Source organism: Notamacropus eugenii, chromosome 5 (assembly GCF_028372415.1).
Source record: "Notamacropus eugenii isolate mMacEug1 chromosome 5, mMacEug1.pri_v2, whole genome shotgun sequence".
Lineage (NCBI taxonomy): Eukaryota > Metazoa > Chordata > Mammalia > Diprotodontia > Macropodidae > Notamacropus > Notamacropus eugenii.
This window is the reverse complement of record NC_092876.1, coordinates 133,121,727-133,144,324: the sequence shown is the minus strand read 5'-3', so window position 1 is coordinate 133,144,324 and position 22,598 is coordinate 133,121,727. Positions and strand designations below refer to the sequence as shown.

The 22,598-nt window shown below is 46.6% G+C and overlaps 1 protein-coding gene across 10 annotated transcripts in view; it reads right to left on the bottom strand.

The window, feature by feature from the left end:
• Positions 1-22,598, bottom strand: part of ARAP1 (ArfGAP with RhoGAP domain, ankyrin repeat and PH domain 1) — a 104,449-nt gene that overhangs the window by 5,123 nt on the left and 76,728 nt on the right. For 7 of the 10 annotated variants that reach the window (XM_072610949.1, XM_072610947.1, XM_072610952.1 and 4 more), the window contains 10 exons: positions 21,985-22,148; positions 21,679-21,891; positions 20,624-20,729; positions 20,160-20,307; positions 19,164-19,250; positions 14,007-14,075; positions 12,882-12,999; positions 8,810-8,923; positions 8,325-8,470; positions 7,711-7,743 (listed from right to left, as the gene is read on the bottom strand). In XM_072610949.1, the coding sequence (XP_072467050.1) occupies positions 7,711-7,743; positions 8,325-8,470; positions 8,810-8,923; positions 12,882-12,999; positions 14,007-14,075; positions 19,164-19,250; positions 20,160-20,307; positions 20,624-20,729; positions 21,679-21,891; positions 21,985-22,148 (1,198 nt within the window). The remainder of the gene's footprint in view (positions 1-7,710; positions 7,744-8,324; positions 8,471-8,809; positions 8,924-12,881; positions 13,000-14,006; positions 14,076-19,163; positions 19,251-20,159; positions 20,308-20,623; positions 20,730-21,678; positions 21,892-21,984; positions 22,149-22,598) is intronic. The other 3 variants (XM_072610951.1, XM_072610950.1, XM_072610953.1) reach the window with 1 other exon arrangement.

The following is a 22,598-nucleotide window of genomic DNA, read 5'->3' as shown; positions in this document are numbered from 1 at the left end:
AATTGTCACGGTAGCTGATGTTCCTATAACATTTTACGGTTATTTTTAAAATGTTATCTGATTTGATTTTTACAGTCACCATGTGAGGTAGGCAGGGTATATTACAGATGGGAACCATGAGGCCCAGAAGGTTGAAACAACCTTAAAAGCCATTAGGTAGATGAGCCTTAAATGGGATTCAGGTCTCCTAACTCCAGATCTGGGAACATGTCCCCTTGTCTAATATTTGGCCCCTTCCTTGCCCCACTTAGTCATTATGGAGAATAAATAATAAGGATAATCATGCATTTGTAAAATCACTTTACAATTATAATTTCATTTGATTCTCATGACAACCTTGCAGATGAGGAAACTGAGGCAATTAGAAGTTAAGTGACTTGCCCAGCATCACACCGCTGTTAAGTGTCTGAGGCAGGGTGTGGGCCCTAGTTATCCTGACTCCAGGTCCAACACTCTATCTACTAACCATTTCAGCTGCCCAGAATTGAGAGCTGACTGTGTAAGGGCAAAGGCCCAGCTCTGGGCCTGTGAGCAGGGCCCCCAGCTCTTCTTCAGCTCTGCTGGGAACCCGTAACAAAATGGGGAGACACATCAAAGCTGCAGCAAGCCAGACAAGGTCAGGACTTCCTGATGGACAGGGTGGGCGGTTATAGGCTGACTGATGGAGGTTGGGGGAATTGGACCCCCTGGTCTTTGTGATTCAGAGTGGGAAGGGCATCCCCCAGCCTCCCCACCTCAGTCAGCACTCTCCCAAAGGTCGGCTGGCCCCCTCCCTTCAGGCACCCTGTGGAATAGCAGAGACATTGAGGTGGGGCAAGGGGAGATTAAAACCACTTACAACCAGAAACTGGGGTCAGAGGCCGAGTCTGTTCCTCCCCCCACCCAGCATGAGCCCTTGGGTATGGCTCCTCTGAAGAAAGGGAGACAGGAAACAGGAAGGGAAGGAAAGAGAATAATATATATACAGAGCCTACTACGTGCCTGGAACTATATGCAAGCACTTTACAAACATTTCATTTAACCCTCACTACAACCCTGTGAGGAAGGTATTATTATAATCCCCATTTTAAAGTTGAGGAAACTGAGGCAAAGAGGTTAAGTGACTTGCCCAGGGTCACACAGCTAGTAAATGTCTAAGACTGGATGTGAACTCAGGTCTTCTTAACTCCAAGGCCACCCAGGGCTCTAACCATTTTGGCAGCTAGCTAAACAGGAATAAAAATTCTCAGTTCTCTGGCACTGGGCAGTTTACAGAGCACTTTCAATACAAGAGCCCAATGAGAAAAGGAAGATATGATTTATTATTCATTTTACAAAGTAGGCATGATTCAGAAGGTGGCATGATTTACCCTGGGTAAACACAGACAGTCAAAAACAACAGTGTTAATAGCTTCCATTTCTCTAAGCATGTTCAGGTTGGCAAAGTCCTTCCTTAGCACATACGTAGTAAGTACACTTAATAAACACTCATTGAGTGATAATTCTGCAAGGTAGATTGTGGAAGGATCACAAAGCTGTAGAATCTTAGTTGTAAAGAGTCCTAGAAGGACCTAGAAGGACCAACCTGTATCTGAACAAGTCTCCTTTCTAACACAATACTTGACCAGTGGCCTCTAGAAGCCATAGGGTAACCTACTTACTGCCTGTGACTCTTGTGGGCAGCTCAAGAAGTCAGGCCGTTTTTCTCGATGTCCTGCCTGCCTAAACTGGCTTCTTTGGAATTTCCACCTCATATTCCCAGGGCCCAACAGAATATGTCCACACTCTTGTCTAGGGGACAGCAGCCCAGGCACATGTTCCACCTGAGCCTTCTCTTTTCCAGGATAAACATCTCATTCCTTCCACTGACCCTCAGAGGATGTGGCCTCAAGGCTCCTCTCCATTTGATAGCACCCCTCACTAGATGCTGTCTAGCACAGCCATGTCCTTTATCCATTGCAATGCCCAGAATTGAACTCCATATTCCAAATACAAGGGCAGATTCCTATCCTCAGTCTTACAGCTGAGGAAACTGAATCTCTGACAGAGTCATCCAACTAAAATATACTTTGGGGTGGGGATGGGTTTAGGGGTCGGAGAAGAGGTTGACAAGACAAGCGTTTCCAGGGATTGCTAGGCTCCCTTTGTGATGTCACTGTGGTGCATGGGAAAAGCTTTATACAGGGGGAGGAGCTGGACCTTCTTCACTGCCTTCTTCCATACTTTCTACCACAAAAGGAGATATTTTCCACCCTGTCATCCAGAGCTTCCCCCAGCCCTGAAAATGGGCTGGTCTCTAACAAAACCTATGTGAGCTCAAGCAGCAAGCGGGGAAGAAATTGGGCTGTAGGCCATGTATCCAGGCCAAGCTGGGCTGAGGGTACAGGCTGAAGCCAGCCTCTGACCCTGGAAGAAGCCACTCTGCACACTGCAAACAAACTGATCTGGAGACATGGAGGACACAGGGGAGAAGGTATGGAAGAAACTAAGCGTTGACTTCAAAACATATTGGACTACAAGCATGAAGGGAGCCAGGGGGCTGGGTAGTAAGAAACCATGCTTTGGTCATGGAAGAACCTTTCTCTCCATCCCGGAAGAAACCCCATCTGAGGAGGCCAAAACCAACTGCGGCCATGGGAAACTTCTGATTTTAGAAAAGAAGAAACCAGGCAATATTCAGTTGGACCTCCAACGAATCATGAATCTCTAAGGCCCCTCTGCCTTCACTCCCCAGACCAGCCCTGGCCTAACCTGTCTGAAGGTACCTAACATTCCTGGCCAGACGTAAGATGGAGGTGATCCTTACTGCTAGGGAAAGTAAAACCCATAAATAAACAGCCCCATGCAAGGAGGCTGAAGTGTATATCAATCTGGATGTCCAAATGTCATCATGTAAATGAGGAGTTAGGATGTTTGAGCTGGAAGGGGAGGAGGGGTGGGAAGGAGACAGAGAGAGAAGACAGAAAGAAAAACAGAAGTGGAGAGAGAAAGAATAGAAGGAGAAACAGAGAGAAGTGGAAAGAAAGAGAGGGGAGGGGGAAGGAGGGAGGACAGAGGAACAGAAACATAGAGAAGTGGAAAGAAAGAGAGGACAGACAGAAAGAGAAAAAGAAAAGAGAGAAGACAGAAACAGAGAGAAGATAGAGAAACAGAGAGAGAGAGAAGATAGAGAAACAGAAAGAAAGATGGAGCCTAATTTCCAAATCCTCTGTTATACAGAGAAGGAAGCTAAAGCCTAGTGGACACAGAAGATATTTGCTTAAAGGGACACAGTTAGTCAGGGACAGAGCTGGATTCTGATTCCCAGTCCAGGACTCTTGCTTAGCCCCAGAGGGCAGACCTCAGAACCACTGAGGTAAGGTGGCTGTTGCAGGGAGAGCTCTATGTATAGAAAAGGTAATTGAGAGCTCTCCTAGACTGGGAAAGATTGGGGAACATCAATGGCACAGAATAACTTCAGAAATTCAAGGGTCCCCTAGTCTAGACATGGTTTACTTTTTACAGGTATCTCAGTCCCCTTCCCTGGTGCCCAATGTCTTCTCTCATGTGGGAAAAAAACAAGCAACCACCAAGGAAAGCCATATGATGGAAGAACGGGAAGAAAGAGAAGAGGGGACAGAGTAGGCACTCAGTCTAAGTGGTAGAAGAAGAAGGAAGGGAAGATCACTGGGGATCCAGAGTGACAGATTAGTCTTGAGCATGGGAATCAGGAAAACCCTGGGGACCTTGGCTCAGGCCCTTGATTGGAGGCAAGTTTGGAAAACAGCAAAAATAGGGAAGTTTACAAAACCTTGTGACAGAGTCTGACAGTTCCCTCATTTTGCAGAGAATGGGGAGGACGTTTACCCAAGGGGACACAGTGAGGCAGCAGCAGAGCCTATGAATCAAACCCAAATTTCCTGACTCTTAGTTAGGGCTCTTACTTAGCCCCAGGGTTAAGGAGAACCCAGAGCACTTTGGTATATACTACTGAGACAGATAGCTCCATGTTTAAAAAAAGTTTTCTAAGAACATAGCTGAGAGATGTTGGAGAACCAACCAACCAATCGGCCCTGGGGCCCAACATCAAGGTCCAGTGGAGAAAGGGAGGCTGGTGATGCAGGGAAGCTAACTTGTGAGGTCTGAGAGGGGGGAGAGAGGATGGGGGTGAGGGGTGGAAGATGGCAGGCCATACAGTCTTCCCCAGCAGCTCCTCAGGGCTGAGCCCCATCGCTAGTTCACTGGGACCCAGAAAAGGAAGGAGAGATCAGTAGGGAATCAAGGGGGACCAGGTAAAGAGGGAAGCTGTGTAGATCCTTCAAGAAGCAAGAAAGTCTCTTTTTCTTTTTATCTTTGGACTTTGCCCAGACCTGGGTTCATGAATCTGGAGTTAGAAAGGACCTCAGAGGCCAAGAAGTCCAACCTCATCATGCTATAGGCAGATGAGGAAACTCAGGCTCAGAGAGGTTAAAGGATCAGCTCAAGGTCACACAGCAGGAAATGGAAGAGGTAGGATTCTCACTCAGGTCTTCCTCACTCATAACTCAGGGTTGTGCTAGAGCCAGCTTAAGATTCAATTGTTAAATTTTAACATATTGACTGTGAGCATTTACACCTTGGAAATGTACAAATGCTGTAAATCAGGGCTTCATTTCATTGTTTTGTTGATTTCTAGACTTGAGAAAGTCATGAATATTAACAATCTGCATAGTAATAATACAGATTAAACTTTAAAAGTACATCATACATGTGGAAAGCCAGTTGTTAAATTTTAAAATATTCAGCGTGAGCATTTACACCTTGGAAATGTGTGAATGCTAAAAAGCGGGGTTTGATACATTATTCTGTGATTTCTAGATTTGAGAGTCATGGAAAAAATATCAATAATGTGGATAAAACTATAAAAGTGTGCCATGCATGTAGAGAGCCAGTTGTTAAATATTTACCAGCACACTCTTCCTCTAATTCTGATGCTCTTTCCACTGTACCTGAGCAAGCCTGCAGTCCATAATCCCTGCCTTCTTCCCCATCCCCAGCCCTGACTTGACCTGTCCTCAGGGCACCATGACTACTGCTGGCCAGTTAGTTAGAGGGAGGTGAGCCTTACTGCTGAGGGGCAGCTAGGCCCATAAATGAATCAGCACATGCTTTTCATGAGCCACCTCCCTCCCCCACTCCCAGGTCTCATCCCCTGGCTCCTCCAGAGTTCATAGAATCTTAGGGTCCAGGACTCAGAATCATCCATCTGGAGTGGGAAGGTAACCTCAGATCCTCTTCTAATCTCTTCATTTTACAGATGAGGAAAGAGAGGTCTAGAAAGAAATGACTTGTTCAAGGTCACAAAGGAGTAAAAGTCAAGAGTCAGGATTTTCTAAGCCATGTCCTCTGACTCTCAAAGTCCATCATTCCTGAAGTGATAGTGATAATAGCAACCCACATTTCTACAGCTGTCCAAAAACCCTCTGCAGATCTTCTCTGAACCTCACAATGGCTCTACGAAGTAGGCAGTGCAGGGATTGTGATCCTCTGTTGCAAGCATGAGAAAATGAAAGCTCGGAAAGGTACTTAGGAGTGCCCAGAGAAGTATCATGGAGGTTTTGAGCTCTGGTTTCTCCTGATTCCAAGTTCAGCCTTCACTCCACTTACTCCAATCTACCTCTCAGAACTGCTAAATCAGAGACCCACAGAATCCTAGCTTTGGATCAAAAGATGAGGGAAAATGCAAGCCTCTGTCTTGTTTGGACAACTAGGTGGCAGAGCGCTGGGTCTAGAATCTGGAAGACTTATCTTCCAGAGTTCAAACCTGGCCTCAGACACTTACTAGCTGTGTGACTCCAGGTAAATCGCTTAACCCTATTTGCTTCAGTTGCCTCATCTGTAAAATGAGCTAGAGAAGGAAATGGCAGACCAGTTTGTTTGCCAAGAAAACTTCAAATGGGGTCACAAAGAGTCAGGCAAAACTGAAAAGTGACTTCTTTGAAGAAGTGAAGAATTCTGGGTCTGGTACATGGGAGACACTATCAGACCTTACGGATGTGTTGGCTAGTTTTTCTTGTACCGGTCAAAAAAAAATTTTTTTTGCTTTGTTCCAAAGAATGAACAGAGAAAGGGGAGGGATATATTCAGAAGGGAAAAAGGGTGACATAAAAACAATAATTTGAAAAACTAATCATCCTAGGCTTTGAAAATCTTAGACTTGCAGAATCCTGGGCTGATAGAATCTTGGATTCTTGGCTCTCAGAAGCAGAAGGGAGCTTGGAGGTCATCTCCAGCCCAGCTTCCCACACACTGCAGGAATGCCCCAGACATGAGCACTCACAGATGTAGCTATGAGGAATAAACATTCTTCAAAAACTGAAAAGGACTGTGTGCTTTCTTAAGGGGCTACTATGTACAAAAGGGAGGAAGAAGCAGTACTGGTCCAGATGTGTTGTTTGAAGTGGTCTACCTGGAAATGCTAAATTGAGCCGAGGACAACTCATCCTTTGTGAAGAAGAGGCTGTGGGGGAGGACAGGGCAGGGGGCAGTGAGACACACTCACACTTTGAACTTTTCTTGAAGATGGAGACAAATCTGACTCTGGGACTCTGGGAACTTGGAGACTCAGCATTAGCAGCTGTGTATTTTTGTATAGGGTTCGTGCTTGAAAGAAGGAAGAGAAAGTGAGTCAGGATGAGAACCATCCTTAGGGAAAGGGAGGATAGGAGGAGATCCTGGAACAGCAGCCCCCAGGATAAGAAATACCCAGCTTTGACTATCAACAGAAGAGGACTGGGACAGCCCTGGAGGCCAGGAAGGGTTGCTTCAGGGCCACAGTAAATGACCCCACTGACTGCCACTAATCAGATGGAAGTTGATTAAAAAGGAATAAAAAGGTAAGGCTGACCAGAGGTTCTGAGTGCCAGGCCCAAGGCAGATGGCTTAGCAAGATGAGCTGATGTTGCTCCCTGGGGCCAGGAGGTCCTAAGAGGCAGAAGCCAGGGCTACTAGGGCCAAGGAGTTCAGATGCCTTGGTCAGGGGAAGAGCAGACAGACCTCTCTTTAAGTCTCAAGAGAAAAGAATCTTGGGACAATGGGACAAGAGACTCTGAACTCTAATTACACAGAGAAGTCAGACAGAGGCAAAGAATAACTTCCTTGGGGCCAGGAGACTGGAAACCAGGAAAGGCAAGGGAGCCTCCCATCTCTGAAGTCCAGCAAGAATGAGGAGAGGCAGCCTGAAGAAAAAGAAAGCACCAGGCAGGAAGCCAGGAGGGGCTGTGCCTCAGAGACATCGAAGTGCCATGAAGAGGAGGTGGGACACAGCTTCAGGAGGATTCAGGTGTCCTGAGAACCAACCAAAAGCACTGGCTTAGTCCTCTAAACCACAGGTAGCTGAAGGCAAAGGCCATGTATAGTTGCCTGCTGCTGCAAGAGGTACCAGAGGCCAAGGGAGATGTGGCCAGGACAGATGCTGGAAGGAGGATGCAGGAAGGAAACAGAGGCAGCTGTGTGTGGAGCAGAACTTGGCAGATATCCCTGACACAAACCCAACTTCCAACTGAGCCGAGTACCATGTCCCTGTGAGGCTGCAGAAATGGAAAGAAGGTGTGGGGAGAAGCAAGAGGGTGGAGAAGGAAGAGGAGCCATGCCCATCATGCCTCACCCAGACCCATCCCTGACCCGACTCTTCCCCACGGTGTGTAAGGCAGCAATGCCACAGCAGCCGCCAGCCAGCCACTGGAGCTGGCCTGAGGCTCGGGTACTACTCACGTTCTCAAGGCCCCCACTGTGCTGCTTCAGGTTCTGTTTGACAGAGGATTGGGGGGGTTATGGGAGCCAGGACGGGGGGGTGCATCCCTGATGAGGCTGAGATAAAATGAGTAGCAGGGCCATGTGTGGATGGAGGAAGCCAATGGCTACTGGTGCTAGAATGAGTCAGGTATATGTGATTGTTTGCAGGGCAGGGATAAGTGTGACTGCCAGTATGGATCACCATGAAAAATGTGACCACCAGCCCAGAGCATATATGACCTGTGTACAAATATGTACACAGGATAACACAGGTACATGCCATGACCAAGCACACATAGTACATACATGTACATACTGTGATGAGCACACCATGATCTAAGGCCTGAGAAAGCACAGATACACATGTCACGGGGAGGGGGCATGGCCCATGCCCACAGGAGGATGTCTGCCTCCAGAGAGGGCTCAGAGATCCATATCATCCTCTCTCTCAATAACACAGAGGAGTCAAAGGTAGCCTAGGAATAACCTATAAAACAGTAGCCTAACTCTGACCGAGAAGGAACTGAATCAGTGTGTGGGAGTCTGAGTGCACAGGCTATTGGGGATGGGAGAGGAGCTGACCCATAACTCACTCTGATTTCCTTGAAGAGCCTTAGATAGCTGCCATTGAGCATGAAGTAACGGTCATGGAAGCTGCCTGTGGAGAGGCCCAGGCCCAAGAGGTTTCGATCCTCACGGAACTTCATCATGCCATGCTTGGTATCCCCTACCTTGCTGGCTGGAGAGGGAGGGGAGAAGGGGATGAGGGGAGAGGCTGCGTATCCCCCCTCTCCCAAGACCAGGGGCTCCCTAAGGACAAAGGTATGACCCCACCCCCACCAAAAGCTGGGAGTGCCTAAGGGCAGGAACATGTCTCCCTCGGACTAGGAGCTCCCTGAGGGCAAGGCTCTGTCTCTCCCATAAACATGGCTGTCACTGAGGATAGGAGCTGTATCTCTCCCTAAGAGAGGAATTGGAAGACACAGAAGGTATGAAATCTGGCCAATGCCTGAGAGTGGAAGGAATAGGACCCTGGAGTGGGGAAAGGGAGAGGGTAAGTCAGTAAAAAGCTTCTTACCTAGGTACATGAGCATGGCCTCCATGGCCAGGTACTTCTTTACCACCAGATGACTGTCAGTCCCCAGGCTGTGCAAGATCGGGAGGACCTTCTCAGTGTAGTGCAGTGGCCTCTCTGTGGACAACAATGTTATCAATGCCAACGCCACCAACATGGTACCAGTCTAGCTATTATCATCTCCACAGCAACCGCTGGCATAATCACCATCATCTCTGTCGTTATCATGGTGGTCATCACTATTATCATCGTATTCTTGATCATCCCTATTGCCTTCATCCTCTCCAGATAAATCACTGTCACTATCAATATCTTCTCACCATTTCCATCACCACCACCATCACAGTAGTTATCATTATTGTAACCATATATTTGATCACCACTGTTACAATCATCATCTCCAACCAATCACCAGCAACAGCACCTTCATCACCAATATCACTATTACTATCTTTATCAAGGCAATCACCACCAAAACCATTGTATTCACTCTTATGATCATTAATCAACATCAGAATCATTACCACCTTCCTCACGTGAGGAAACCTAGGAACCACAGGAGCAAAGCCATAGTGGAAAGCATCTGGACGAAGGTCAGAGGAAACAGAAGTGCTATCGTCGTGGAAGTATACTAAAGACCACCCAGACAGAAGGAGAGAAGAGATGTGGAGTGGGAAACAGATAACAGATCTGACATGGAGGGTATGATGTGGTGACAGGGAACTCTGACTACCCAGACCTGCTGGAGTTTACTCTCTTCCAAAAAGCAGAGAAGCTTGCCTTCTTGGCTTGCCTTAATGATAGTTTTATCCTTTGAAAGGTAGAGAAAGTAGGAGAAGGGGAGCTGTTATTTTGGATCTAATTATAACCAAGCAGGATGTTCTGGTTGCTGAAGAAGAAACCACAGGAACTTTGGGGGGGAAGTGATCACTTCGTGAGAGAGTTCTTGATAAAGAAGAGACAAACTTGGCATAGTTGTACATTCACCCTAGGTTTTGGGAGAGCAGATTTTAAAAATCAGAAAAAAAAAGAGAGTTAAGATTCGTTGGTCTAACATCCTCTAAAGAAAGTTGGTCTGGAAGAGAAAAGAATTTAAAAATTCTAACTCTAACAAAAAGAGATAGAAAACAGGAAGTCATGTAAACAATAATATGAATTGTTCCCATTTAAATTGCTGATGTAGGCATTTTTCTTACAACAAGGCTGCGACGTTGTGAGACAGATTTGGGCTGATGGTACCAAACCTTGGAACACAGAAGAGATTCCTAAATGAGATTTACAATCATTCAAAAGAGTTCATACTAACAGTCTTCATGGGAAAGATCAAGTGAATGAAGGAGCTGGATGAATAACCCCAAAAGTTGATCCATCTATTCATATATCTTAGATAGACACTGCAGTTGGACAATTAATTGAGTCCAGAATTGATAAGGAGAATGAGAAGAGGAAGAATGGTATTTTGGAAACTGCATAATTCTTCCCACAATCTCAAGCTATCCCCTGAAACAAAAAAAAATATCTTTTTAACACCAGTCTTAATCCTCTTCTGGGTGACGCTATGCTTCAAGTCATGGTACACCACAATCTACAAAGACTTAAAATCACAAGACAATCAAGGGGCAATGGGAGAATGCATGCCAGATATAAATAGGTTGGCAACACATTTCCAATAATAACTTGTGCATCAAAATGTTGTGTAAGAGATATCCAGGAAACTGATGCATAGTGAAGTCAGCAGAGCCAGGAAAACAATATCCAAAACGACTACAACAACGTAAATGGAAAGAACCACCACCACAAAGCAATCAGAATTGAATGTTGTGAAATTGAACAAGGTTAGCCCCAGTGAAGATATACAAGAAGGTCCCTCCCCCCGCTCCTTTGTAGTGGTACATGAGGTTGGAACGATGCACATGCCAGAGGGTTTTGGTGTGTTGGTTGGTTTTTGTTGAGTTTTTTTTTCCTCATTTTTTTTTATTTTAAAGACTTTTTTTTTTAATTCTTCATTATAGAAGATAGCACAATAAGAGGTAGGAGGAGGGATACAGGGAGAAATCTAGGTGATGTTCAAACAAGAGATTCTCAGGAGATGCATGATAAGAAAGAGAAGTGAGCCAGTCACCTAGCAAAAGCAAAAGAAATGGCCCAACCCTGTTCAGGTATCCTTGCAAAGTTAAAAAGACCTAGAGTAGGAGTTCTTAATGTGTTTTTTGTGTCGTAGATCCTTTTGGCAGTCTAGTGACCCTTTCTCAGAATAATGTTTTTAATTACACAAAACAAAATATGTAGGATTACAAAGAAAGCCAATTATATTGAAATAAAGATGTAATTTTTTCCCACCCAAGTTCACAGCCTCCAGAAAGCTATCCTGAATGCCTTGGGGCATCTCTGACCTAGACAGAAAAGCCTCTAGCACATCATGGGAGTCCTGTTAACAAAATTTATGGGAAACACAGAAAAGAGCTGCACAGGGTAAGCTATGGCTTTTGATGTGCAGCATCTAAAAGGTGTTTGGAAGCAGAATAGGTATCCCTAGAAGGTGGTAGATCCCTCCTCAAAGGAGGTGCGCAAGCAGAGAATGAATGGCATCTTAGGGAGATATTGTAGGAAGGATTTCTATTCAGGTACAGATCAGACAATTTCACCTTTGAAGTCCCTTGTAACTCGGACATCTGTGATAACCACCAACATGTATCATCACCACTTTCCTCCCCTTCATCATCAGCCCCCAGCCACCATGGTCACTACCATGTACACCATCATCACTAATGCTATAACTACCCTAGGACACGGTGATAATCAGCCAGGTATCTCCAACCCTCATCCCATCACCATCATGATGCTATAGGCCTCTTAAGTTACAACTGCCATGATGTTTTTATAGTGTCTCCTTTGTCATGTCTATGACCGCTCTTAAGATTTGTATCAGCATGATTGCTTTTTGGAATTTTATAACTGTGTCATCCCTCTTCTAGGGAATGTAAATGAATTGACATTGCTTACCAGAGAACACATACACATATACACATATTTATATGCAGCTATATTAATAACTGAGGCCTCCCCCACCCCTTGGGGATCCTTATGTTTTCTTCTCCTCCACTATACAATCTGAGTTAACATTCATACAGAGAGTCCCCAGGGGAAAAACTATAAGCATCTCCATCAAAGGGCCTTTGGTCCTCACTTGAAAGAACGACCTGAGGCCATCATCCTGGCAACAGCTAAGCAATTTTGAGACAGAATTCCCCAGGGAAGCTTCATGCCCATATTAACGGATTAATCTCCTGTATACCTATGTAATTGTAATTGCTTCTGACTTTTTTTTGCTGTAAATAAGATGAGAAAGTCTTCTTGTCCCCCAAAATATAACTCTGTATAAGAACTGAATTCAGACCAATTGGTCTGTCTCATAGTATATGAGATCATAAATAAAGTATTCTTCTTCTGCCTCCTTTGTTAGCCAACTCTGAGTAGAATGGGGAACATTCCAATTTCATATTCTCATCCCTCTCAACCATTCACTGAGAGCAATGATCCCAAAGTTCAGATACGGAAACAGACAGATAAATAAAATCTTGTCACCAAACATCCTGCTGAATCTCCTGAAGAGGGGGGGAAGAGGGGCATGAGATGCACCTTTTCCTGTACAAAAGGGGAAAAATTTAGAGATCTGCCAATCATCCCCCAACCTAGAAGAAGATCTGGAAGATTGTAACACCCACCCTGCTCCTGTCTCTAGACTTCTAGAGGCCTCAGTACAGGATATTATTTAATAAATCTCATTTGGATATATAAGACTTATGTATGAGTTTTCTCCTTTTCACTCTCATAGTACAGATGTAGAGTTACCACACTCCTTTAGAGAAGCCTTTGCTGTGAAACACAGGAACCGAAATGGATGGGAGAAATTAATCAAGTCTTCTCATTTTACAACCCCCAGTACTCACACAGAGAGCCCTCATTCAGATTGCTATAGTGAGTGGCCCTGGTTCACATGACCATGAAGTAACAGAATCTAGCACAAATCTCTGTGCATGCTATCTACTCCATCCATATTCCAAAGGCCACTTACCTGCCTCTTCCCTCTCATTGACTTCAAAACAGGTCCAATAGTCCTTTTCTTTTATCCTCACATTCCTACGATCTAGGATCTCCATGGTGAGCTCCTGGGCTGTCATGGAAGCTGGGATCTGAAGGGAAGAGGCATAAAGAGATATAACCATCCTTTCCTAACCCCAGAAGACTACTGTCCCCAAAAGCTTAAGCCATGAAGGAAAGCCCGAGTTCACCAGGACTCCAGACTTTGGTCCAGCTATTGCCCCGCGCCCCCTCCTACCCCCTCCAGCAAAGTATCATGGAAAGAACATCAGATTTGTAGTCCAAAGTCTTGGATTCAAATCCTGCCGCAGAAATCTACTAGCTGTGTGACCTCTCTGGGTCTTAGTTTCTTCATTTGTAAAATGAGGGAGTTGGCCAACTAGATGACTTATAAGCTCCTTCCTGCTCTAAATTATGAACCTATCATTGTAGGAGCTCTGAATTTGACTGGGTTAGCTATGGCCACCGTACTCCATCCTTATAGGACCAACCTCTCCAAGCTCCCTTCAAATATCAATTATGTATGAGGCCTAGGAGTCAGAAAGCTAGGATTTGGGCTTTTTCACATTAACTTCTGGCTGATTCAAAGAAAGTCATTTTACTTTTCTGAGCCTCAGTTTCTCCATTTCCAAAATGATAACATTTTTGCCACCTACTACATACATAAGGTAGTTGTATATTTTGAACCTTAAAGAGCCACAAAAATGGGAACCACAGTTGTAGCTAGCTGTGTGACTGGAGCAAGCTCACTCAGTAAGCCTCAGTTCCTTCACACCAAAAAATGGAAACCTTGAACTATCTACTACCTCACAGATCTATTTTGAGGAAAATGCTTTGTAAACAGACTTATCATTACTACGATCATCTCTTTAATTCCATCCAGATCCTACTTTTATGAATGGCTTATATTAGCTCTGAACTCCATTCAGATCAGCTCCAGAAAATCCCAGTGCTCAGTTCCCTGGAAGACAGAACTAACAGGGAGGTACCAAGTGTCCTGTTTGATAGGCTTGGGGGTGGATGGGCTATAGCACCAAGGACAGATCCATGAGCAGAAGCCAGGACTGGTATTGGGGTTCCTGAGTCACTGAGACCTCACCTTAACATGCTGCTCAGTCTCTGTTGCCTTCTTTTCCAGGTATACGGTGCAGATGAAATCTCCAGCATGCTGAGGAGGGGAGAAGAGAGGGAGTCAGAGAGGTGAAAGGGGAAGAACAGGGATAGAAGCCTCACCTAAAGAATACTGTGCTCTGGCAACTTCCTTCTATCCTCTGAAACATGTGGAACAATAGAAAGCTGAGGACAGTATAACACATAGGACAGAGCATTAGATTTGAACAGAGCAGGTTCGAATCCTGCCTAAGAGACTGAGCAAGTCCCTCCATGTCTCTGTGCTTCATTCAGTTCCCTCATTTATAAAATAAAGGAGGCTGAACTCAGTGACCTCAAAGGTTCCTTCTTGCTCAAAAATCTATGATTTTATGACCTCTAGGACCTCTCCCATATCTCTCATCCCCTGAACGATCCCTTCTAGGAATTGCTCTGTCTAGAGTTGGTCAGGTTGGGGAGAGGGGGAGCAGGAGAGGGAGGAGTTAGAAAAGTTAAGCACAGGGAGGTTGGGCAATATGAGGAGAAATAGAAGACGTGGTCAAGGAGGGTAGTAGGAGAGTCTAGCTGAAGGGACATGAGAGAAGGGGGTCAGACCAAGGTGAACTTTAGTAGAAGGGGTCTGGTGGAGGTGAGCTGGGGGGCACTAGGCTGGCAAAGGGCAAAGGAATTAGGGACAGTGGAATAAATAGGACCAGTTTGTTGCCAAGTAGACAGAATATAAAAATAGATCCTTCTTGTTGGTGTCAGTTAGCCATTGTAAGACTGGAATTAGATTCCCTCTGAGGGCCCACTCTGGCTCTGTTGGGGAGTCTATAACACCTGGATCCAGAGAAGAGGAATTCACTTGCCTAAGTTCTTGGAATCACTGAATGAGAAGTTGTCATGAATCTGTCCCCCAGGGATGGTGAGATGAATCCTGTTCAGTGGGGGGACAAATGTAACCCCAAAGTAGCTTCATGTTGGAGGAAAAGAACACTAGACATGGGGTCAGGTAGCCTAAGTTTGAGTCTATCCTCTGCCACTAATTAAGGCTTAGGGAGGTCAAAAATTCTCTAAGTTTCAGTTTCCTTTTCTGTAAATAGGGATGGTTATTCTTGTGGAGCAATTGCATGGCACAGTGCCTAGAGTGCTGGGCCTGGAGTCAGGAAGACTCATCATTCTGAGTTCAAGTATGGCCTCAAACACTTACAAGTTGGGTGACCCTGAGCAAGTCACTTAACCCTGTTTGCCTCAGTTTCCTCATCTATAAAATGAGCTGGAGTAGGAAATGGCAAACCATTCCAGTATCTCTGCCAAGAAAACCCCAAATGGGGTCACGAAGAGTAGGATGTGACTAAAAACAATGGAATGAGAAAATTCTCATACTATCTAGCACCCAGGGCTGTTGTTAGAAAAGGATTTTATTAGCAAAGAATTGGAAACAAAGGAGATGTCCATTGACTGCGGGAATAGTCCTATACTACAAGAAACAATGGATAGGAAAAATATAGAGGAGCATGAAAAGACTTCCATGAACTGATACAAAGCAAAGTAAGCAGAGTCAGAAAGATAGTGTCCATTGATGATGTAAATGGGGAGAACAAACACCACAGTAACAACAGCCAACATTTCTATAGGAACTCTACGCTATGTGCCAGGCACAGTGTTAGCACTTTTATAGACATTACTTCATTTGATCCTCACAACAACTCTGCGAGGTAGGTACTGTTACTACACGCATTTCATGGATGAAGAAACTGAGGCAGGCAACCAGTGGTTAAGTGACTTGCCCAGGGTCACACAGCTTCTAAGTGTCGGAGGCTAGATTTGAACTTGGGTATTTCTGACTCCAGGCCCAGAGCTCTTTAAACTACGCCACACAGCTACCCCAAACACATGAAAAAATAAAAAACAAACAACCCCTGAATGCCATACAATTCAAGAGGTTTTTAAAATGCACTTCCCTTCCTTCTTTGGAGAAGGGGTACTGTGGGTGTCAAATCTTGTACACACTATCAGACACGCACAGAGCTTGTCAGTTTTGCTGAATCGCTCAGTTTTTTCTCCTTGCCTTATTCTCTGTTACAAGTGATAGCTTTTGGGACATAGGAGTGGGAACAGAAACAGCGGAAGAGAGAGACAGACAGATAGGCTAAGGTGATGCTAATAACAAGACATCAAGAATTTTTTAGAAGAAAATGAGCATTTATTAAGTGCCTACTATGCGCTTAGTGCTTTACAAATATTGTCTCATTCACTCTTCATAACCCTGGGAGGAAGGTGCTATTATTATCCCCATTTTACAGTTGAGGAAACTGAGGCAGAGAGAAGTGAAGTGATTTGCCAGACCCAGCCAGTGAATGTCTGAGGTCTTCCTAACTCCAGGTTTGACCCTCTACCTACTGTGCTGCCTTAAAGCCTTAAAGAAGAGGGGCTATCATCCTTGCTGCTGCTATTGCCACCATCATCACCATCATTTATAGCCTCCATTCCAGCCAAACTGAATCACTTGTTCTATCTCCTGGACCATAGTGCAGGGTTGAACCCCTACGCCTGGAGTAAGGAAGACCTGAGTTCAAATCTGGCCTCAGATACTTCCTAGCTGTGGGACCCTGGACAAGTCACTTAACCTCTAACTGCCACAGTGTTCTCAACTGTAAAATGGGGCTAATAATGGCTTCTATCTGCCAGGGTTGTTGTGAGAATCAAATGTATTTATATTTTCAAAGTCTGTGGCACAGTGCTTGGCACACAGTACTTGCTACAGAAATGCTACCGCTGTTATTATTACTATTAGTTATTCTGGCCTCTCTTATCCTCACATATCAGTAACTGAATAGACTCCCTCTCTCATCTCTACCTGCTGAAATCCTTCCTCTTCACAGCATGGCCCAGGTGCCAGACTCCTCCCAGCTGGAAGTCTCTTCTCCTGCCACAGGACTTCCTAGAGTCCTTTCTTTTGGTTTTGCACTGACCTTTCCATGCCTCCTCAGCACTTAGTCCAGAGCCAGGCTTGCAGACTTACAAAATACTTAACAAACGCTTGCAAACTGACTCACTGACCCTCATTATGCTCTTCCATGCGTCATGGTTACATCACATGTGCCCATGTCCTATCTACCCCCCTCCCAAGTTCCCTTAGGGCAGCATTTGAGTCACTTTTCATCCTTCTGGATCTAAAATCTATGATCTTCTGACCCCTAGGGCCTCTTCCATATCACTTACCCTCCAAACTATCCCTCTCTTAAGAGAGGTTTGCCTAGGGTTGGGCAAGGTTAGAGCAGGGAGGAATCCGGAAAAGTGGAGCACAAACATTAGAAAGCATGAGAGGAAACAGGAGCCTGGCTGTGGAGGGAAACTCTGAGGTGAGGTGAGAAAAGGGGTCTGGCCAAGGTGAACTTAAGTAGGAAGCTCTTGGAGGTGAGCTGGGGGGCACGGGGTTGAGCAAGGGTAAAGGAATGGTGGTGTACATCCTCAGTGAGAGAGCAAAAGGGTGCTTCCCCAGGGCAGGAGCAGGTTGCCTGATGCCCTTTTCTACCCAGCTGCTGCTAAGCCTTCCCCTCTCCCTATTCCCTAGCAGGCACTCAACGTGGATTCGGAGGGCTGCCATGTGGAAGGGCCATCAGACTTGTCCTACTTGGCTGCAGAAATCACAACTAAGGAGCCACAATTAGGGAAAGGTGCAGAGGCAGGAGTAAGGCACAGAGCATCCAAATCATGAACTCTCCTAATAATCAAAGCTGTCCCAAAGTGGAAGGGTCTAGGGACAGGTAGTGAGCTCCCCAACCCTGCAAGTCTTCATGACTGCTTGGAGATGGAAAACATGCAAATCTTGAGTTCAGATCCTGTGACAATGACTATCTGTGTGACCAAGGGCTGATAACAACCTTTACTAAGCCCATTTCCTCTTCTACAAAGGGGGATTAATACTGCATCGCTCATCTTACAGCATTGTTGGGAAGAATGGATGGTGTCATCCTTAAGGCACCACCAAGATGTGAGTTGTTATTACTGTGATGTTGCTTCAAGCAAAGAGGCTGGAATGGATGCCTTCTTGGGTTCCTTAGAATTTTGAGATTCTGTGACCCCTGAGGTCCCTGACAGATCTGAGGCTCTATGACATCTGGGAGCCCTCCTTCCAACTCCACACCCCTGTGGCCCCTCTGTGAACCAGAGGACAGATCCCAGGCTCTGCTCTAGCCCATCGGCATCTCTGCTTCTGAAAATGTGCCCAACCCACCCCAGGAGCAGCATGGGTGCTGGACTCCCAGGCAGGAAAGGGGAGAACATGCTCCCTTCACACTGTCCAATTCCCATACCACCTTCTGCAAAAAGTCTTTGCAGGCTCTCCATGCTCCACCCCCCACCCCCCAATGTAGTCCCTCTGAGACTAGTCTCCATTTACACTCCTTCCGTTTATTTTGTTTGTACACAGTTGTTGGCATGTAGTCTTCCCCCCTTAACTGGGAGTTCCTTGAGAGCAGGGACCCTGTTTTTGTCTTTCTTTGTATCCCCAGCTAGGTGGTGTGGTAGATAGAGTACCGGGCCTGGAGTCTGGAAGGCTCATCTACATGAGTTCAAATCTGGCCTCAGACACTTACAAGTTGTGTGACCCTGGGCAAGTCACTTAGCCCTGGTTGCCTCAGTTTCCTGATCTTAAAATCAGCCAGAGAAGGGAATGGCAGACCACTCCAGTATCTTTGCCAAGAAAATTCCAAATAGGGTCACAAAGAGTCAAACAGGACTGAAAACAAAAAACAGAACAAAAGTACCCCCAGCACTTAGGCCAGCACCTGGCCCAGGTAAGCATTTAATAAACGATAGTTGACTCTCAATTGACTGGCTGACTTGAAGACAGGGTCTGTTTTTTGTTCTGGTCTTTATATAGCACCTATCCCTAGCAAAGCACAGTGCCTAGCACACAGTAAACACTTAAGAAATGCTTGTTAACCACGTGAAAGAATGAAAGAAGCTGAGGAATTGAAGGGGCAGGGGAAAGGACAGGCAGGGAGCAGCTGCCTAGAGACAGGAGGAGGTCTCTTTCCTTAGTGATCTGGAGGGTCCATGAAGAAAGGCCAGGAAAGGGAGAAAGAGAAAGAATCAAAAACCAGGGCAAGCTGGAGCTTGGTTGGAGCTGCGGGGCCGCCCAGGGCTCTAGCTGCCTCACCTGTGTCCCACTGGCCGAGCCTGCCACCCTCATCTTGACAATGGCTGTGATCTCCTCTCGTTGCTTCCTCAGTTCCTCCTCATCCACCTGTGGGGAGAAGGGAGAGGATAAAGAATTGAGAGGGATGATGGGGACGTTGCCTGTGATGGGGATAGGTGGCTGGTCTAGCTACCCTCTCCCAAATTCCCCACCAGAGTCCCATAGGAGGTCACTGGATGTGAGGACTCCCCATGTGACCTTGGGAAAATCCCTTCTCTTTGTGGACTTCAGTTTCCCCAACCACAAAATTAGGACTCTGCACTCTGCAAAATTAGGATTCTCTCTCTTTTTAAGCCTTTATGTGTGTATAATGTAAGTGCAGCTAGCCTTTCTTCATCAAGTCATACAATCTCAGTTAGTAAACTAAGGTAAGCCCAAGTCCCTGCCAGGTATGACACTCTATATTCTGACTATCTTGTAGATCATAGATTTAGAGGTAAGGGAGGTCTCAGAGGCCATCTCATCCAAGCGTCTCATTTTAGAGGCAAGGAAACAGGGCACAGGGCAGAAAATGCTCCCACTTCCCCGAGGCAAACAACACTGGGACTTGCCCAAGGTCAGAGTTACTGAGAGGCAGAGCCAAGATCTCTGACTCCAAAACCTTCCTCCTCTCCACTGATCCACGCATGTTGTCTCCTCTTCTGTTCTAAGGTCTCTTCTAGCTCTGACATTTTATGTTCTATGTTCTAAGGGACTTGAGACAGCATCTAGTCTGATCCCCTCTTTTTATGAAAAGTAATACCAAAGACAAGAGAAGAGAAGTGGCTTATTCAAGAACATGCCACAAGTTAAGAGATAGAACCAGCACTAGAAAACCAGGTATCCTGATTCCCACTCCGGGGCAGCCTCCATTATACAGAGCTGGTTCCCTCCTGGTCCTGGGTTTGGGACCTATTGGGACAAGAGACCCAAGGCTTCCAGATTTTTCTATTGCCATCACCACTCCCTGAGACATACGCTGAACACTTGCACATAGTGATCGATGAGGTCCTCCACTACTCGGCCAGCCTTGTAGTCCTGACCATCTGTCTGGAAAAGCGTGGGCCCGAAGACAATTGCCAAGTTGTGGGTGTTCATCTGATTGGTCTCCGAGAAGCACTGTACACTATGAAGAGTAAGAAGACCTTGACTCAGAGTCCTATTCTGATAAACCCCTTAAATCCCCTTCCCTTGGAATGCTCGGAGACATCAGAAAAAGACCCCAGGACAGAAAGAACCACAAAATGACTGTAGTCACAAAGCCCAGATGGTTCTGGGCCTGGGGGAGAAAAGAGAGGGAAATTTTTCCCAGGGGGAGGGCACGGGACCCCAGATCCTTTTTCTTGTGGCTTCAAGGTTCATGGATAGGATGGGCCAGCTTGGGGCTTTGGGGGGAGGGGAGGGAGAGAAGATGTGAAGAAACTGTCTTCTCTGTCTCTCACCAGTACAGGTGGCTGATGAGGGCCTTCACTGTGGCCCGGTTGACAGGGGGCAAGAGCCCCAAGAGTTCCTGGTACCTAGAAATCTTCTCTTCCTCATTCTCGATTGCTGGGGAGAGGAGACAGGAAGGTGTGAGGTCTGGGCCCTCTGGGGCCTAGGACCCCTCTGGTTTCCTTCCCAGCCCTAGCCAGCTTTTCCCAGGCCAGATTCCCCCAGCACCCACCCTGGGCCTTCACACACACAAGAAACCCCAGAGGCTGGCAGATGATGAGGACAGGAGTTGTTCTGTCCAGTGCCATACAGTACTGGGAATCTAGCAGGAGAGGGAGGCAAGGGAAAGGGCTGGGGAGTCAGGGGAGGGGGAGGTCAGCTGGGGAAGTTGGTCATTCAGTCGAACAGTCTGTCAGGTTGTTTTGTCAGGCAGGCAGGCAGGCAGCTGGACAACCATTTGATCAGTCCTTCTATCAGTCAATTCATTTATTAATTAGCAAATCCATCTGTCCATCCATCAGTCACAAAGTCAAAGTGAGAGTGGATCACAGCAGCCACCTAGTCCAACCTGTAGCTGAAAAGGAATCCTGTCCACCACATACCGGAAGTGGTTATTGAGCCTTTGTTTGAAGACCTCCAGTTAGGAGGCTGCCACTGCCTTGGGGGCAGCCCCTTCCACATCAGAACAGCCCAGTCATTAACAAGTTTTTCTTTACCTCAAGCCTCAGCTTATCATTTGGAGACTCCATCCTACCCACCCCACACTGTTCTTGGTTCTGCCTTTTGAGGCCAAGCAGTACAAGTCTTCCCCAGGACAGCCCTTCTGCATGGGATGAGAGCTCTCAGGTCACCGTTAAGGCCTCTCTCCCAAGCCAAACATCCAGTCCCTTCGGCATGATATCTCAGGGCTCTTCACCATACTGGCTTGTCTGCAGGCCCATCTGTCCAGCTGAGTTAGTCAGTCTGTCCATCGATCTGCTGTTGGCTCGGTCTTTCTGTTGGCTACTGTCAGTCAGTCTGTCTGTCTGTCAGCCAGTCAGCCCATAGGCCCACTTGGCACCAGCACCTGCTGTATCGAGCCAAGCACTGCGCTGAGTCCGCGTGAAGAGTCCATCGGGCAGATCCCGCAGGAAGCGCTTGAGAGCAGAGGAAACATCGTCCACGTGGTGCTCCCCTTCTTTGAGACGCACGGAGCGGGCATCCCGACGCAGGCTGTCCAGCACCCGCTGTGTCTTTGATGTCTGCCCGCACTTACGGTAGATGCCCTCGGAGGTCAATCCTAGACAACCAGGGAGAGGAGGGGGCATCATAGGGGAGAATTAATGGGTCCTTCGAGAAGCGGAGGGATAGCCCACCCAGACCCTCCACTCACCACACTGTGTGATGTAGTCTATGCATCGGTAGACAATGACAGGGATATCAGAGTCCCCCAGCTGCTGCTCAGACAGAGTGTCCCCAGAGCTCGCTGCTGCCTTCTGGATGGCCCCAAGCCATCCGGTGAAGTCCAGCTTCCTCTCCCCCTGGATATACAGGGTCCTGGGCCCAGAGCCCAGTCAATGTCACCTCCAGGAAATCCAATGGGATTCACCCTCCCTATCCTATCCACAGGGCTCCCTTATGAATTCTCATATTGTCAGAAAGAAGGATCATTAGGGATCACCCCACCCGAGCCCATCCTTTTAGAGACATTAAAACCAGAGTCTAGGGATGAGGTTACAGGAGTCAACGGCAACATTGGGAAGAACCCAGTGCTCCCAATTCCAAGCTCAGGGACCAGAAACACAGAGTCTCAAAGCAGGAAGGAACCTCAAGGAGCAGCTAGTCCACCCTGTATCTGCATAGGATTTAAGAAGTACTTCTCCAGCCTCTGGTTAGGCAGCCTGCTCTCCTCTGGGACAGGGAGTTTTCCTGCCATCAAAAACTCCTTGTGACTTCCTCTCCTCACCTTTGGCCATCTCCCCATTGCTCCTGATTCTGCCCTCTGTA